The 15,862-nt window shown below is 45.4% G+C and overlaps 1 protein-coding gene across 5 annotated transcripts in view; it reads right to left on the reverse strand.

Annotated features, from left to right (window-relative positions):
• The window catches only part of TBC1D1 (TBC1 domain family member 1), a 108,252-nt gene that overhangs the window by 62,893 nt on the left and 29,497 nt on the right, over positions 1 to 15,862 (reverse strand). For 4 of the 5 annotated variants that reach the window (XM_019636046.1, XM_019636045.1, XM_019636042.1 and 1 more), the window contains one exon: positions 12,347 to 12,391. The exons of the other annotated variant lie outside the window; for it this stretch is intronic. In XM_019636046.1, the coding sequence (XP_019491591.1) occupies positions 12,347 to 12,391 (45 nt within the window). The remainder of the gene's footprint in view (positions 1 to 12,346; positions 12,392 to 15,862) is intronic. 5 annotated transcript variants of the gene reach the window in all.

Here is a 15,862-nt window from a genome sequence, read left to right on the forward strand (position 1 = left end):
AAAACAAAGGACCAGAGGCTGGAATGAGGCAACGGAAAAGAGCTCACAGGGCCCATTTTTAAACCTCCGGCAGCTCGGAAAAGGTGTGCAAGGAAAAGGTCATGATATAAATGAAGATGTGCGATTCCAGGACGTCCTCCCAAAGGTCACGCCAATTAAACGGAATCACAACATTCACAAGCCCTGTCTCCCTGCCATCTGGATGTGTGTCCCTCCCTAGGTGTGTGAACGTTTCCCAGGGCACAGACTTTTCTGCCTTATTTAGGCCCAAGCTCTCATTCGTGATGCAATACTGCCTCTCATGGGACGAGCCGGTTACTGCCAGCCCCATTTTACAAAGAAAGGAGCCGAGGTCAGGTGGAGGCCCCCAGTCCTAGGGATGGGGAGCAGCAGGGTCACCATGCAGCCTAGACTCACCCACCAGCGGGGCTCCTAACCAGGCTGCCCTGTGCTCGGCTGCCGCCGAGGAGCTGACCCTGGACACTATTCCTAAACAATGCAGGTGAAGGCTCATGTGGGCATCAGGGTCTCTGAGCCTCAGTCTTCTCATCTGTAAAGTGAGGCATGGGATTCAGAATCACTTTCCTTTCTAATATGAAAAGCTCCAAATAATCTAAGTTAATAACCATATCAGAGAGAATTTATCGAGCTCCACAGACTCAGGATAATAGATGTATTAACCAGAAGTAGTTAAACATACAAAAGACCTTTGGCCTTAACAGAAACCAATGCAGACACACATGCCATTCTATGGAGACAGAACTATACCATTCCAGAAAGAACGAAGGAGCAAAAGGGTGATAATGACACTATTTCTGACCCACAGCGGGGAAGATGATTGCAGATCACAACCAAAGGAGCTGTGACAGGCTGAGGGCGGGAGGCCCAGGGATGTGGAGTGGGCTGGAGTTTATATTAATACGGGATGACCAGAGAAGGCAAAAGACAAAAGCCGTCCACTGAGCGGCACCAGGGGGCGGCGACCCAGGTGATTATACCACTGAAAATCAATACCATGATATGTTTGCTTTTTTCATATCACAGATGTTACTTCTTTGGAAACCATAAAACACTGTATTATCAGGAGTGATAATGACTTCAACCACAGAGTTTAACCTTTAACAAGCTATGTCAATTCAGAAATAGAACAAACTGATTTGGATTGATTACAATTTCCAAAGAAAGTTTTTAGTTGTAGGAGAACAGCAATCAGAGAAGATAGAACATGCTTCCTTTTAAGCTACCGGACATAGAGTAAAACGCTTTCCTGGGCTGTTCTACTGTTTAATGTAGCTTTTATATTAAAAAAAAAATCAATTCCCAGACTATTCTCCGAAACTATAACCATAACATACTGAAATTTTATTTCTTCGGAACAAAAGACATTTGGACTCTCAATGAGCATTAGGCAACGAAGTGATCTGGGACACCTGGGGCTCTTTCCTGGGGCAGGTGAGCAGTTAGTAAGTGGCCCCTGGGGGCAATGGCATCTCAGGCAGATGGCAACAGTAGCAGGAGGACCAAGACCAGGAAAAACCCTTCAAATGCAGACCATGGATCTTTTGGGTTTGATTTCAGCAAATTAAGGCCGTCACTTTCTCAACTCAAATTACTGGTCAAGTTTAATAATTTCATAGAACTGGGATGGGGAAGGGGATCGCCAAATGATCATCTGTAGTTCAGAGAGAAGTGATGTTATAACTGGGTCCATTTCCAATAAATCTAGTTGCTACCAGCAAGATTTGTGACAGAAATGTTTCCATTTTAACTTTCTATAACACTAAATATATTACAAATGATTCCCTCTCAGTTAAAAATTATTTTTCCTACTATCAAAATATCAGTACATTATGAAGTTGAAAGAAAAAAGGGAAAAATATCATCTATTACTATACCTTCTCCCAACTTCTATAGAAGAGCAGTGTTTTATTTTTTCTCCATGTGTATGTCTCCATGTATATTTTTTTCATAGTATAATCTGAGTAGTCACAATGAAATATCCATATTTGGGTACTATTACAAAGCCAATCCCTGTAGCCAACAGGTATCAAGCACTATCTGTGAACAAAACCCTGTGTCAGGTCCTAGAACTATAACAAGACAGTGTCCCTGCCTTCACTGAGGTTAAACGGGGCTTTAGAAATCTGTCCCCAATGCTTGCAGTAGCTGGGAACATTTAAGTGGATGCAGGAGTGTGTGAAGCCTCCCCGAGGCCAGCTTGCCCCAGACCGCATGTCTGATGTCCATGGTGAGCCCAGCAACGGCTCGCCAGCCCTTCCTCCTCCTGCAGGACACCCTGACCGCCTCTAACCGCTCAGCTGTGTGACAGCTGGTTTGCTCTAAGAATCCCAATTCTTATTATGGGGTACACATAGTAATCAAACTCTTTCCCAGTAGAGGCATCTTTGTCAGAAAATCAGTCAGTGTCTATCCAAGTACTTCTGGTAATAAGAAATTTACACATTTGCCCACACAATTTTACCTATTTTTGGATAACCATTCCCTTAAAAAGCTGGTGAGCCCCAGTCACTTTCACTGGCCCTGCCCCCACCTCCTCCCACAGCCCAGATAATATCCTGGGAGGGTCCCCTTGCTGCCATGTTGGTAGCACGCTTCTCCCATCCCCTCCTGGATGGGTTATCATGAACTGAGCCAATAAGCTCTCAAAGCACTGGAATAAAACCAGATTGGCAGTCAGGTCATTGGATGCCTCTGGAGCTAAGAGGTCATACAGGCTTGGGGGCTGGCATGACTGCATACAATGTTAAGCAAGCTGGGAAAGCTGGTATGTATTAGAATAAAGAAGAGACCGCAAGAAAAAAAGAGTTACATGGTCCCAAAGAGAGGGAGACTTCCTTTGTTCCTGACAACCTCCTAGTTTCCAAGATAAAGCTCTTACCTTTATCTTGATTTCTACAAGACTCCTTCAAATTAAGCTGCTCCAGTCATTTTGTTTCTTTCAACGAAATGCACATTGACTAAGACAGCCTGACACTCATCTGTTCCCTGAGCATTCCCTGAGCATTTGCAGATAACTAAGGAGCTGATAGCAACTTCCTCTCTCAACAAACAGAAACTGGTTGAATAGGCAAGAAAAGAACATAATTAGGGAAAACAAACATGTTGGTAGTAATCAGCTTTGATTCCATGGAAAGAGAAGTGAATGCGGAGATGACAACCAAGATTCTAGTCCATTCTATCACTGACTGCCTGTATGACTTTAAGTGGGTTCCTTCATCTGTAAAATAAGGAATTTGGAACAGATGACTCTCACCCACTTGCTTTTGGGATTCCTTGAAAGCAGTGGACTCGACACCTCCTACACATCCAGTAATAATATCTGTAGGAGTCGTGTGAGTTGTAGAAAATCTTGCCCCATGCCAGAAGTTTACCACTTCAGCTAGGAGCACCCTGAAGGCACTGGGGGTTGAGCGACAGAGTCAGAACAAAAGGAGACTTCAAAGAGTTCCTCATCTAGAGCAGCGTGTCCATGAGAAATTTCCGGGATGAGGGAAATGTTCTAGAACTGTGCTCTCCAATATGGTAGCCACCTGTGGTTCTTGAACACTTGAAATGAAGCTAGCGTGAGGAACTAAAATTTGTATTATGTTTAAGTGTAATTAGTTGACATTGAAGTTTAAAGAGCTCTATGTGGCTAGTGGCTCCTGTACTGGACAACACAGATCTAGAGGCTGAGATAAATAACCCAAAACAAAAAGTACGCAGCTCTCTAACAGGGAAAAACACAAACACGTAAGGGATACCAGGAAGGGAGGGGATGACTATGCCTGAGAGAAAAAAAAGCAATGGTGACATCCGAAGTGATCTGAATGAGAGGATAAGGGAGAGTCTGTCAGTGTTGTGGGCTGGGTGCAGAGGAGAGAAGGTGAGCAGCTTTCTGGGCAAAGGAAACCAACTGTGCAAAATCACAGCCGCGTGGAGAGACCCCGCACACCAGGGACAGGTCAGGCGTTCTTCCCAGGCAGCGCTCCAGTCCCTCAGCTTGCTACCCCCATATCCCTTCTCCCCTTCATCCTTACAGCAGTGGACATTATACAAGGTGGTAACGTGCTCAGCCCCAAGCAATGTCTCCCAGCCTCCCTTGTGGCTACGCGTGGCCAGATGACACAGTTCCAGATAATGAGACCAAGTGGAACTCTACTAGGGAATTCTGTAACAGTTTTGCTCTCTTGACATAGAGGGGTCACCCTTTCCTCCTTGCTGCTTCCTTCTTTGTTCTGATTGGAACTGGAGGGGAGGGGAAGGTGGAGCAGCCATCTTGTGACCATGAGGCATCCAAGATGATGAAACAGAAAAACAGGAGGGGGGAGGGGTCTGACTCCCCGGCGACATCATGGAGCCATGAACCTGCTTGCTCTACCATCGTCCAGACTTCTTGTTATGTAAGAAAAATTAATCCCTCTTTGCTTATGCCAGTGTAGTGAGATTTCTGATACATTCAGTTCGACTCAATCTCTAAATGACGTCAAATTTGGTACCTGGAGGTGAGGGGCTGTAAAATGTGGAACTGGCAGGGCAGAGAAAATTAGGCAACGGGAAAGCGGGAGGGAGCTCCATCAGACACATGGACACCTGGTGACTTTGCTATACACTGAAAAAACATCTGGTCGCCTACTGTACACTGGGACATATACTCAGTCGTGACTGAAACTGTAGTGTTAGCAATAACAGGGAAAACTTCTAGAATATGGTGCACACTGGTTTCTCTAAGGGAGAATGATGACTCAAATTACCCCAGCCATTTTGTAAGCAAAGACAGAAACAAGTACCATGACGTTGTGGCAGGTATGACCTATGACCTCCAATCTAACTCCCACAATTGGATGCCTTGCATGGCTGCCAACTGTTTCTAACATCCACCCTTCCCCACCAACATAAGCCCTAGCAGGAGACAAGGCTAGTGCCAATAGGAAAAAGAAAAGCTTCCCCTCAGTAACTGGTAGAGGAAGATGATGCTGGGGGAAAAAAAAGAAAGGAAGAAAAATCCAAAAAATGAACCCTCTTTACCATAGGAACTGTCCTGAATTGAAAAGTTCTCAAGCTAACATAACTGGACAGGAAATGAACCTCAACACTTCAACTTCCTGTGGTAAACCTACTACATATTCTCTCAAGTATAAAATGCACACTTTGGCATTATAAATTATTTTCAGAATTCTATCAGACCATAATTACAGTGTTCCTACTTTGGTAAATGATGTTTAAAATCTTGTTAGTACTCATTGTGCAAATATTTTCATTTATATGAAAGCGATAAAACAAATTTACTTGGGGAAAAAAATTCCATTTACAAAAATTCCATGCAGTTTAATGCATCCCTTGGCTTTATCTCAAGATTTTTCAAAACCAAGAGCTTGGGGAGCATGCCAGCAGCTGTAATGCCGAGGCCCCCAGCTCATGTCCCGTGAGAATGCCCGGCTGTGCATCCTTCTCTAGGAGATACGCGTTCTTTCATTTAAGTAAATGAGATTAACAGAAACAACTCAACTAGGAAAATTCTAATTCTGTTTTTAAAAGTCAGGATTACCAATAAATAATGCCCAAAATGTGTGCTGTACTAGCAAGAGTTAACATTTAATTTTAGGATACTTCCAACATAAGAATTGTCCTTTCACCCTAACTGCCTATCACCACACAAACACTAATTTAAGCGAGTAAACCAGTCAAAAGTTGATAGTTTATTCCTAAAACTGTCCATAGCTCATTACTGTGACTGAGAGACTGGATTTAGAGTTGAACCAAGTCAGAGCTATGAGAGCTAAGCGCTGTGGGAACCATGGGCACATTCTTTAGTATTTCTAGCCTCATCTCTAAGAAATGGGCAGTAGTACCTACTGCATGGAGTTGATGGGAGAATTACCATCTAACTGTGTAAAAGTGCAAACACTAAATGCTTAGCACATGATAAAGAGAATTACAATGGCTATTTTTAATATTCGATTAGTTTTATCGCAAAGAAAACAGGATTTGTTGGATGTTTCACAATCTGCCATAGAACACATTTCTAATTTTCCATCTGTTTATTTTACTAACAACCACTCAGAGCTTTCTCGGCTGGAGTTTAAATCTGAATAGGATGCACCCTTGCCTATCAGCAGCTGTAGTATGAGAAATTCAAAGCACCTCAAAGTGTGGTCTTCAAAACTTCGGTGTCAGCCTCACCTGGAAACTTGTAAGAAATGCAAATTCTCAGGCTCCACCAAGAGAATTCCACTCCGCATTCAGAAACGTTAGGGGTGAGGCCCAGCAATCTGTGTTTCCCCAAGTCCTCCAAGGGAGTGTGGGTACACGCAGTTTGAGAGCAGCTCAAAGAAACGTAGCTGTGGGCTAGAGCCACTAACCTGTGGCTCTGTGACTGGTCCCCGGGAATGGGGAGAGGTGTGGGAGCCCGGATGGGGGCGCCCTTTCCCAGGTGCTTCTGAGGGCAGCACGAGTCCCCTGCTCCCCACCTCTCGGCCTGGAGCAGAAGAAAGGCAAACGAGGCCAGCTAGCAGGGAAGCCTGGTGCTGCGGGGAACCTTGCCCACCACCGCTGATCTAACCATCACTGTGGGCGGAATCACAGGCAACAACTCAAAGCCCCGCAGGGATGGAGGTTCCACGCCAGCTCACCCTTAAAACCCTTTCTTAACACACGCCCACACTAACACAGGTACATGAAAGTTTGTGACAACACTATTCATAACAGCCAACAGGTAGAAATAATCTAAATGTCCATCAGCAAGTATGGATGAACAAAATGTGTTGGAGTTCGATATATACAATGGAATGCTACATGACCGTAAAGAGGAATGAAGCACTGACACATGCTGCACGATCATCCATGAAAACATGCTAAATGAAAGAAGCCACATGCAAAGGGCCATGTATTGCATGATTCCATTTATAGAAAACGTCCAGAATAGGCAAATCTATAGAGACAAAGATTAGAGGTTGCCTAGGATTTGGGCGGGGGCGGGNGGGCGGGAGGGGAGCCCACGGCTATGAGAAGTGACAACTATGGGTTTCTTTCTGGGAGGGACAAAACGGTTTGAAATTAGATTGTGGTGATGGTTGCACAATCCTGTGAATGCAGATAAAAATTATACACTTAAATGGGAAAATTGTATAGTATATGAATTATATCTCAATAAAGCTGTTTTTTAAACAAAACAGAACGAGCCCTTCCTTCTGAGGACTCCCTTCCCAGAGCAAATCTCACCTTCCCGGCAGTGCTGTCTAGGCGGCTTATGTAGGCTGTGGGGCAGCAGCGTGCCTAGGGTGCAGTATCTAGGGAGGCACCATTCTCGGGGCACTGAGGGCAGGGTCGGGACCTGCAGGACCCTGAAAATGAGTCCCTCCTTCAATTCTGTACCCAGGATGCCTGCTTGCCTCACCACAGTGCCACCAATTTTGAGGTTGCTTCGAGTTCAGACATGTCTACGGAGTTTATTTTCCTGAAAATATTTTCAAACTACTAATCTGTGGGTTCCCTGGTGCCTACAGGTTGAAGTTCATTAAAGTTCAAAGGTGACAAGTCAGGAGCTTCCCCTTTGGACTTCAGTCCTGCCGTGACTCAGGCACAGGCTCCAGAGTTAGCGTGGCCCTACAGAGGAATTCCCTGCCAGCCAAGGCGCTGGAAGCAGGCACTCACACTCCTTCCAATCCCAGGGCCTCCAGCGCCCAGGCACCAGCACTCAGCTCTTCTTACGGAGCACAAGGTTGAAATGATGTCTTTCTATCACCAAAACCCTTCTCTCCAGCCTTTGCACCACATGTAAGGACTGTTTATAAACACCAATGGTTAACTAGGAAAAGTTCAACCAATGCTAAATTACAACTGCTGTCAGGCACAAAAAAAGCAAAAACCAAAGTAAAACCTGGCCACTCACTATGGCTTCCCCGACATCTGTAATGATGTGTCAAGAAGCACAACACAGGGTGGAAATCTAGTAGCTTCAAACTACGGACAGTCAAGTTCCTGGCTTGCAATGTTTTATGTTGAACCTGGTCTTCATCCACCACAGAAAAGTTACATGGAAAACAAATTAAGAACAATCTTCAAAAGCCATATGTCTGGCAATCGGAGACCATTTCTTTCTCCCTTATTTTGCCCACTCCCTAAAACACTGTAGACAAAGAAAGAAAAACATCTAAAAATACCCATTTTAGAAGGTAGTTCTCCTTTCGAATAAGTTGCAAATGAGCAAGGAAGATACAGACTGCCACAAAAACAAGACCAAAAACAAAAACACAGGAAAAAAAAAAGAAAAGAAAAAAGCACACTTTTCTGGGATTTGAAAGAGCAGGGACATCAACACACAGGGAGCAACACTGCCACCAAGTGGTGATGGTGTTTCAAGTCACCCTCTGATAAATCAGGGGTCTCAATAGGGGCAGCCATCAGAATCCTCTGGGGAAGAAAAAAAAGAATTTATATCCAGGCCTCATCCCCAACTGACTTGGGGAGGCGGAGAACAGAGGAGACGGTCCGGCTGGATTTTAAAACTCTCCCCAGGTGACTCAGGTGAACAGTGAAAATTGAGAACAGGGGCTTGAAACAAAAGGTCACGCACATGTCACTACTAAGCTTATATTTTAAGTTTTACTTGCTGACATATGTGTTATGTATCATTTACTTATGTTATTCTACTATATCACCCACTAAAATTTCCTAATGGTATGTAAACTCTTGAAAATTTGGCTATGTACAACACAAATCATAGTCATTCAGCAGTATCTACATTTTTCATAATATAAAATAGTCATTCTAAAGATTCAGATTATATGCCTTAGTTTTACCATTACTATTTACATCTACTACCTAAGCCAACAGGCTTAACCTTATCATAATTAGGCATACTGACAAGGGTATACTCACAACACAAAAATCCTTAGAACTTTAGCCTCACTGGACTATTTGCTTATACAATGAGTTTCAAACTAATAAATCTTATCTATATTAGATGAATTTTCCCTTTTTTTTTTAACAAGGCACGTAAAACCTGAATACTTCACTTGTTGAAGTCTGTAAAAGCACAATATAATATGAAGTGCTTACATGAAAGGTATTAGACTAACTAACATTGCTCCTTGGCACACAGAGGTAAATAAAAGGATCTTCCTCCACTCCATAGTCAAGAGACACCTGAAAAATTATTTAACAAAAATGAATTATCTTGTGTATGATACTCATACACTAGGAGGGAAAACTGTGGAGTATTTCTACTAGCAAGCATTAGTCAGGAGTTACAGCCTTTTTTTGCAGGCCTGACCATTAAGTCAGAGCCCACAGCTGAGAAACAAACACCACACACTCTATGCCTGTGTGCCAGCCCAGAGACAAAGTGGCACCGGAAAATAAAACGGTAGGAAAGAGGCAGGGCGCCCTATGCTTGGTTTCATTTGGCACATTATCAAATTTTTCCTTATTCCTGTTACGTTTGATTTTTTTCACTGCATTTTCCCACCCAGACACTAACTCTGCTTCTCCAGGCAGCACAAATCTTTTCAAAAAATGTCGCCGATGACCCAGATTTATTTAAGGTCTGCGACACTTGGGTGAGGTGACTTCCTGGGTCATCTACAGTGACGCACGGCAGCAGAGAGGTGCACAGAAGGAGACCTATTCTAGGACTGGGCGGTCTGGGCTGGGTTTAGCACAGCCACTTGTTCTAAGCCACGCTGCTCATAGTGGATGGCATCACTGGGGAGCCTGTTAGAGGCGGAGGCCCTCTGACCCACCCAGACCCACTGCATCAGAAGCTGGCTGTTATCGAATCCCAGAGCATTCCAAGGACGTGGCAGTTTGTGAAGTGTGCTTCTAGACCACGGCCTGGATCCAGAGGAAGCCACTTCTACCCCAGGTGTATCTTTACCTTCAGTGCAGGTCTGGGGTGGGGATTTACAGGGGGGAAGCTCTGAGAACAAGAAAGGCCATCAACATCACTATCCTCTGCTCAGAGAAACAACTGTATCTGCTCTCAGCCATCCTCTATAAATGCAGTCTTCAACACACCCAACCTTCAGCATCTTTGTCCTGTAACAGATTTAACTGAATCCCCATAACACCACCCTCTATGGAGTTTACAGTTTCCGAAGTATGAACCTTCCACATACTCAGCATCTCACAAAGCTTTCACCCCAAGAACCCATTACACAAAGGAGAGAGAATGCATGCATTTCCCCGGGGTTTCTGGGGCAATAGCCAGAAGCAGCTACTGCAAACTTACAGACAGCATCACTAAAGCCTTTGCTTTAAGTTTAAACAACTACGCAGCTTCTGGCATTCTACTTTCTGGTCTGCCTGTGTTGGCTTTATTACAGAAACAGCTGCCTCGCCAAGTCCTCAAGGGCAAGATTGGTGACTCCCCTATTGACCGTACAGCTGCCCTACGGTGTGACAAGCAGAGACCTACCCTCTGAGGTTCAGACTGAAACCCATGCCTCCCGGGCTTCATTACCTTCAAGTGAGAACTCCCGCAAGAGACCGATTGGTCTCTGTTAGATTTAAAAAAACAAAACAGTTTGGGATTTGGGAATGTTTGCGCTGGTACTATAAGCTGATCCAGCGGGACCTATGCAAGAATGTATATAAGTAAATTTCTAAACTGCCCACCTACTTCAGATAAGTGCCTAAAATGTGACATTCACATTCTTGCAACTTAAATGATTTCACAAGGACTTTGTACATGGAAAGTCACATACCCCTGAATAAATGACAGGCTGATTTTATTTGAGACAGTATTTGCCCAGTCTAATCTCCCCACCTCTATCCACACTGCCCAACTTTGTATTTTCTCCTCTTTTTTGCACAATATTTAGTTGGAGCCACACACTTTACTCGCTAACATCCTTCTCTCCAGGTTTTAGCCCATCTGTAAAATGAGAACCCCAAAATTACAGAAGATTCTATTTCTCCTTCACTTGTATCCTTATCACTATGCCGACACCTTGGTTTTAAAATTACTGGTAGGGCTGGCTGAGTGGCGTGTTGGTTAGGAGTTGGCTTGGGATGCCAGCTCTGAGCAGCAGGGCCCCGGTTCGGATCCCACATGTGGGCCAGTGATGCTGTGCCCTCTACAGCTAAGATGCTGAACAACAGCTCAACCTGGAGCTGGGCTACCGTGAGTCACCAGTGACGGCAGAGGCTGCAGTGGGGCTCGCCGGCAGCAGGTGTACTCTTTCGTGAGCTGCCATGTGCCTTGAAGATGAGGAGGATGAAGATGCATGATTTAGGAGAAGAAAATTCAGATCTTAAGAAATCAACCTTCCTCCGCTGCATACTCCAATCCCAATGCTAACATGGAAGGAGGGAGGTTAACTAACATGTTGGTGCCAGGCTAAGAGGGAGCCACGTGGACAGACTGAGAATACTCGCCCGACACAGAAGGGGCTCAATAACAGGAAGCACACACACAGGGCCACACCCAGGGGTCACGCTGTGCACCTGTGCCCACCGCCCAGGCCTGTGTGTGGTTCTCACCAGAGTGTGAACTTTGGCGCACTCACCCAAGAGCGCCAGTCCTGCCTCTGTTGCCCGCTAGCTCTGTGGTTTGGGAAAAGTGATTTAGGCTACTCCATGACTGCTCCTTCATCTGTAAAACAGGTGTAGTAAAAACGCCAACTGTCATCAAGTTGACTGGTAATTAAAGGAAGTAATTCATGTAAAGCACTTGCCATAAATGAGGGCATAAAAGTGATTATTATTATAACACCAATTCAGTCTTAAATGCTTTTATTCTCTCTTCTCTCTCTCTCTCTCGTACACTGAGTACATAAATATAATTTAAAAAATCCAGACAATATTTCTTTATTTCAAAGAGAAAGCAGACAGGACAAGTGCCTACAGAGAAACAGGAGAACGAGGAGATAGTTAAGAAATCACTAACAGGGCCAGCCGAGTGGCGCGTTGGTTAAGAGCTGGCTTGGGACGCCAGCTCTGAGCAGCAGGACTGCGGTTCGGATCCCACATTAAGGACCAGTGACACTGCCCTCTACAGCTAAGATGGTGAACAACAGCTCAACCTGGAGCTGGGCTGCCATGAGTCACCGGCGACGGTGTGGGCTGCAGTGGGGCTGGCCAGCAGCGGGCGTGCGCTTTCGTGAGCTGCCATGAGCCGCTGTGAGCGGCTGTCCAATGGCTGGTGAGCGACTGCCTCACCCGGGAAGAGTGCAATGATAATACCAACATGGGCCAGTGAAGCGACGTCTTCCACAACTAGACAGAAGTACAAAAGGACAGCAACTTGTCTGTTCCCCTTCCCCGATTTCCCAATAAATTAAAAAAAAAAAGAAGAAGAAAGAAATCACTAACAAATAAGTTTGTAAGAATCTGAGCGATTTACCTGTCATCCTTGAAAAGTCATAAAGCCTGTGTAGACAGGAGGGACCTGATGATAAAGATAACGGATAAGTAAGTGCTAGAGTATGTTACAAGGAGATAAGCGCTGTGGAAAAAACTCTGGATAAGGAGATTAGGAATGTCTGGTGGTAGGAGGGGCAGGGGACAATTTGAGACAGAGTGGCCAGACAGGCTCCACTGAAAAGGTGATTTTAAGAAATGATGTGAAGCAAGTGAGGCAGTTAGTCACGGGAATATTGGGGAAACAGGCATCCAGGAAGAAAGAATAGTCTGCGCAAAGGCCTCAGCTCGGAGCATGTGTGGTGAGAGTTAAGGGCCCCGGACAGGAGTCTTTGTCAGAGAGGAAAGGTGGGCACTGTATGATGACAGTCACCTAGTGCTGCCTGGGGTCTCTCGGGACACCTTCCTGCAGGAAACGGTGGGAAAACCAACAGCAGCTGAATGGTATGGGGCCCGAAGAATCAGAGATGATTACAGGCTAGGAAAGGCAGGGACAGTTTCTTGTGTTTAGCACTTTTATCAATTACTTAAAGACACAGATGGCATGGCTCAGCAACTTTACACAGCTCTCTACAACATACCTAGTCACCAACATCAATTCTCAACACCACCCTCACAGGACTGGCCAAAACCGATGCGGTAGCACTTCATAGGTATGACTTGTTTGGGAAAAAACTTTTAAAGAGCTCTTTCTTAAGGAAGCTAGAAATCAGCCCCAATTTTAAAATAAGAGTTCATGGCCAAAAGGATAAGATAGCGTAAAAGTCAAGAATGAGAGTTAATTATTTAAAGCAGAAACAGATTATGAAGGAGACCCTGCATTAGGTGGACAGCGGCCACTCAGTGTAAGGGCTGGAGACAGTGGGGACGCTGTGCCGGGCGTGGGGTTCCTTCCACAGGGACAGACAAAATGTGCTCAGAGCACAGGGCTCTGTTTGAGTAGAGAGGACTGTGTGAGGGTGCAGGGAAAATGTCAGTTAGCCTGGAGAAGAGCTTTAAAGGCTTCCACGTAGAAGCAGCTGCCACCTGAAGACAGGAACTGGAAGCAAGTGTACTCCATGTGGCTTCAGAGACCAGAACAGAACCGAGGGACAGAATGACAGGGAGCAGGACTGGGCTCAATCTAAGGTCATTTGAAAACTTATATGTAATAAAATGGGACAGGCTGCTTCACACAGTCATGCATGGTCTTAATACCTTCCTGGCCACTGCACCAAGCATTTTAAGCGCATTATCATTACACGTTATACACTTAAACACATGAAATATACTATCCCACTTCAATCTCCATAACAACCCCCTGTGGGTACAGCTTACCGCAATACTGAGGCACTATTTTTAAACATTAAAACTTCACTGCTGTTGTTTCAGCCACAAATCACTGTTCAGTTCTCCCTCCTGGGCTTCCCTCTGGTCCCCACTTCCCCACCTCCCCCTCCCCCCTACACACCCGCCAACAAGGCGCCGCCAAGGACCTGGCAGGAAGAACGCTCTGGAGCAGGTGGGCATCTCCACGGTGGCAGGGGCAGGGGGAGGCAGGGCCACCCCACTCACACGGGCAGTGAGAGGAATCGAAAAGCCCTGGCCGCGCAGCACAGCAGCTCCTCTGAGGGGCTCCACGGCGCCCCCACGACGAGGGGCAGAGGCAAGAGAAGCGTCCGGCTGGGAGCACCAGAGGGACTTGCACACGTGGGAGGCGACTTTATACTGGAAGCATTCACTTTGCTGACTTTTCTTTCTAATCTTACGAATTCTGAAAGCTTTTTTTTTTGAAATGTCAGTAAAAACATCAGGCTCCCTTATCTCAATCAGTATGGCAGGAGGCATAATTAATCCTGTGTCATAGGTAAGAAATGTAGACAGCTTGTCCCAGTGCCTGGCTCCTAAGGCGAAATGCTGGGATCTGAATGCAGGTGCTCTGCTACTAGTTTCACAAGAGGACCCTAAATGAGCTCGCAAGTCCTTCCCACGCCGCCTTCGTGACCGCCTCAGGCCTTCTCATGCTGACGAGGCCAGCTCTCTACGTTCTTATCAATACGTGAGTGATCCCAGGGCCCCTGTCAGGTGCACACTTGGGAACTCTCTTGAGTATCACTTCCATTGGGGGAGATGGACAAACCAAGTGCTCCCTTCTCGGTATCCTGGAAACCAGTGCTCTGACCTCTGGGGCAACAATCCATTATCCCATCTCCTTCAGTCCAAACTTCGGCCTAACTGTGTCAGCTAGCCCAGGATACACCAAATAACCCTGTCATTGCAAATATCATCAATGAGAATGCAACTTATAATTAAACATCCATCCCTTACAATACTCCCAGACTACACGGATTAAAAAGAAAAGTTTCCAAATAGAGAAGGTGGACACAAATAGTGGCACTTTTCCTGCTTCCCTTTCCTAGCACTTCTACCCATTGTGGTGCCACGAGATCACGTTCTCTCGTGCAGCCCACAATACGTCCTACTCGCCCATTGTATCTTGGGGTTCTCCAGAGACGCAAACATCTGCCAGCACTGACTAACCTTCTGACTTGGGTCCTCAGACACGGAATGGGAGATGCCAGTGCCCACCCGGAAACTCACCACACTTCCCACGCAGGGAAAGAGAGGCACTGGGGTGGGGCTGCAGAAGTCACCAGCCGTTTCCTTAGAGGCCAGAGCTGCTTACCAGGAGCACAGTCCCCGGGGCTGCACATTTTACAAGCCCAGCCATGCCCCTAGCAGACCCCTTTGGATAAGAAGTTTAAAATGGAGGGAACTAACTGGGTCACACAATCCAGGCTTTTGTTTTCTCCAACGTGAAAGTGAAACTAAGTTTTCTAAATTGATACAAATTGAAAGAACTCAATTTACTGAAAAATGGTTTTTAAATTTCACTGAATTTATAACCCAGCCTTTCTAGTATTACTTTACCTCACTCCTGTTGGGGAACAACAGTATAGGAAGCCTAAGACCAGAGATCCCATCTCAATAAAGGTAACCAAAATAACGTTATCACTTGATATTCAACATGTATTTAGGTTTTCAAAGTACTTTCACATTTATAATTTAAAGTAATTGCATGTAACTATAACTGTTATTACTATAACTGTTTTATGACTGGTGGGACTTAGTGTAAGTGAAGTTATATGATATACGCCACAAAGCTAGCTGAGCCCAAACCACGCTTTTGTTTAACTTGGCAGAGGATTCATTTTTTAAAATTAAATATTAAGGAGAACTCTGAGAGAGGGAGGAAAAGGAAGGGAGAGGATGAGAAAAGAAACAAGAAAGAGGGGTGCAGGGTGAGAGGAGGGAGGGAGGCGGAGTATGGGGAGAGGTCCTCCAATAACGCCTCCTCCCTCAAGACAGATGCATGGAACCTAGTTTGAAGACTCTCAGATTAGCCTGTACTGCTTCCTAAGAGACACGCAGAAGCGTGTCAAGGGACAAGAGTGAATCCACACCACAAACAATCCTAGGACCTCAAGTAATCTTTGGAGGTCTACTTTTTTGCTTTGCT

The sequence above is a fragment of the Hipposideros armiger genome, unplaced genomic scaffold (genome assembly GCF_001890085.2).
Source record: "Hipposideros armiger isolate ML-2016 unplaced genomic scaffold, ASM189008v1 scaffold_26, whole genome shotgun sequence".
NCBI classification, from domain to species: Eukaryota; Metazoa; Chordata; class Mammalia; order Chiroptera; family Hipposideridae; genus Hipposideros; species Hipposideros armiger.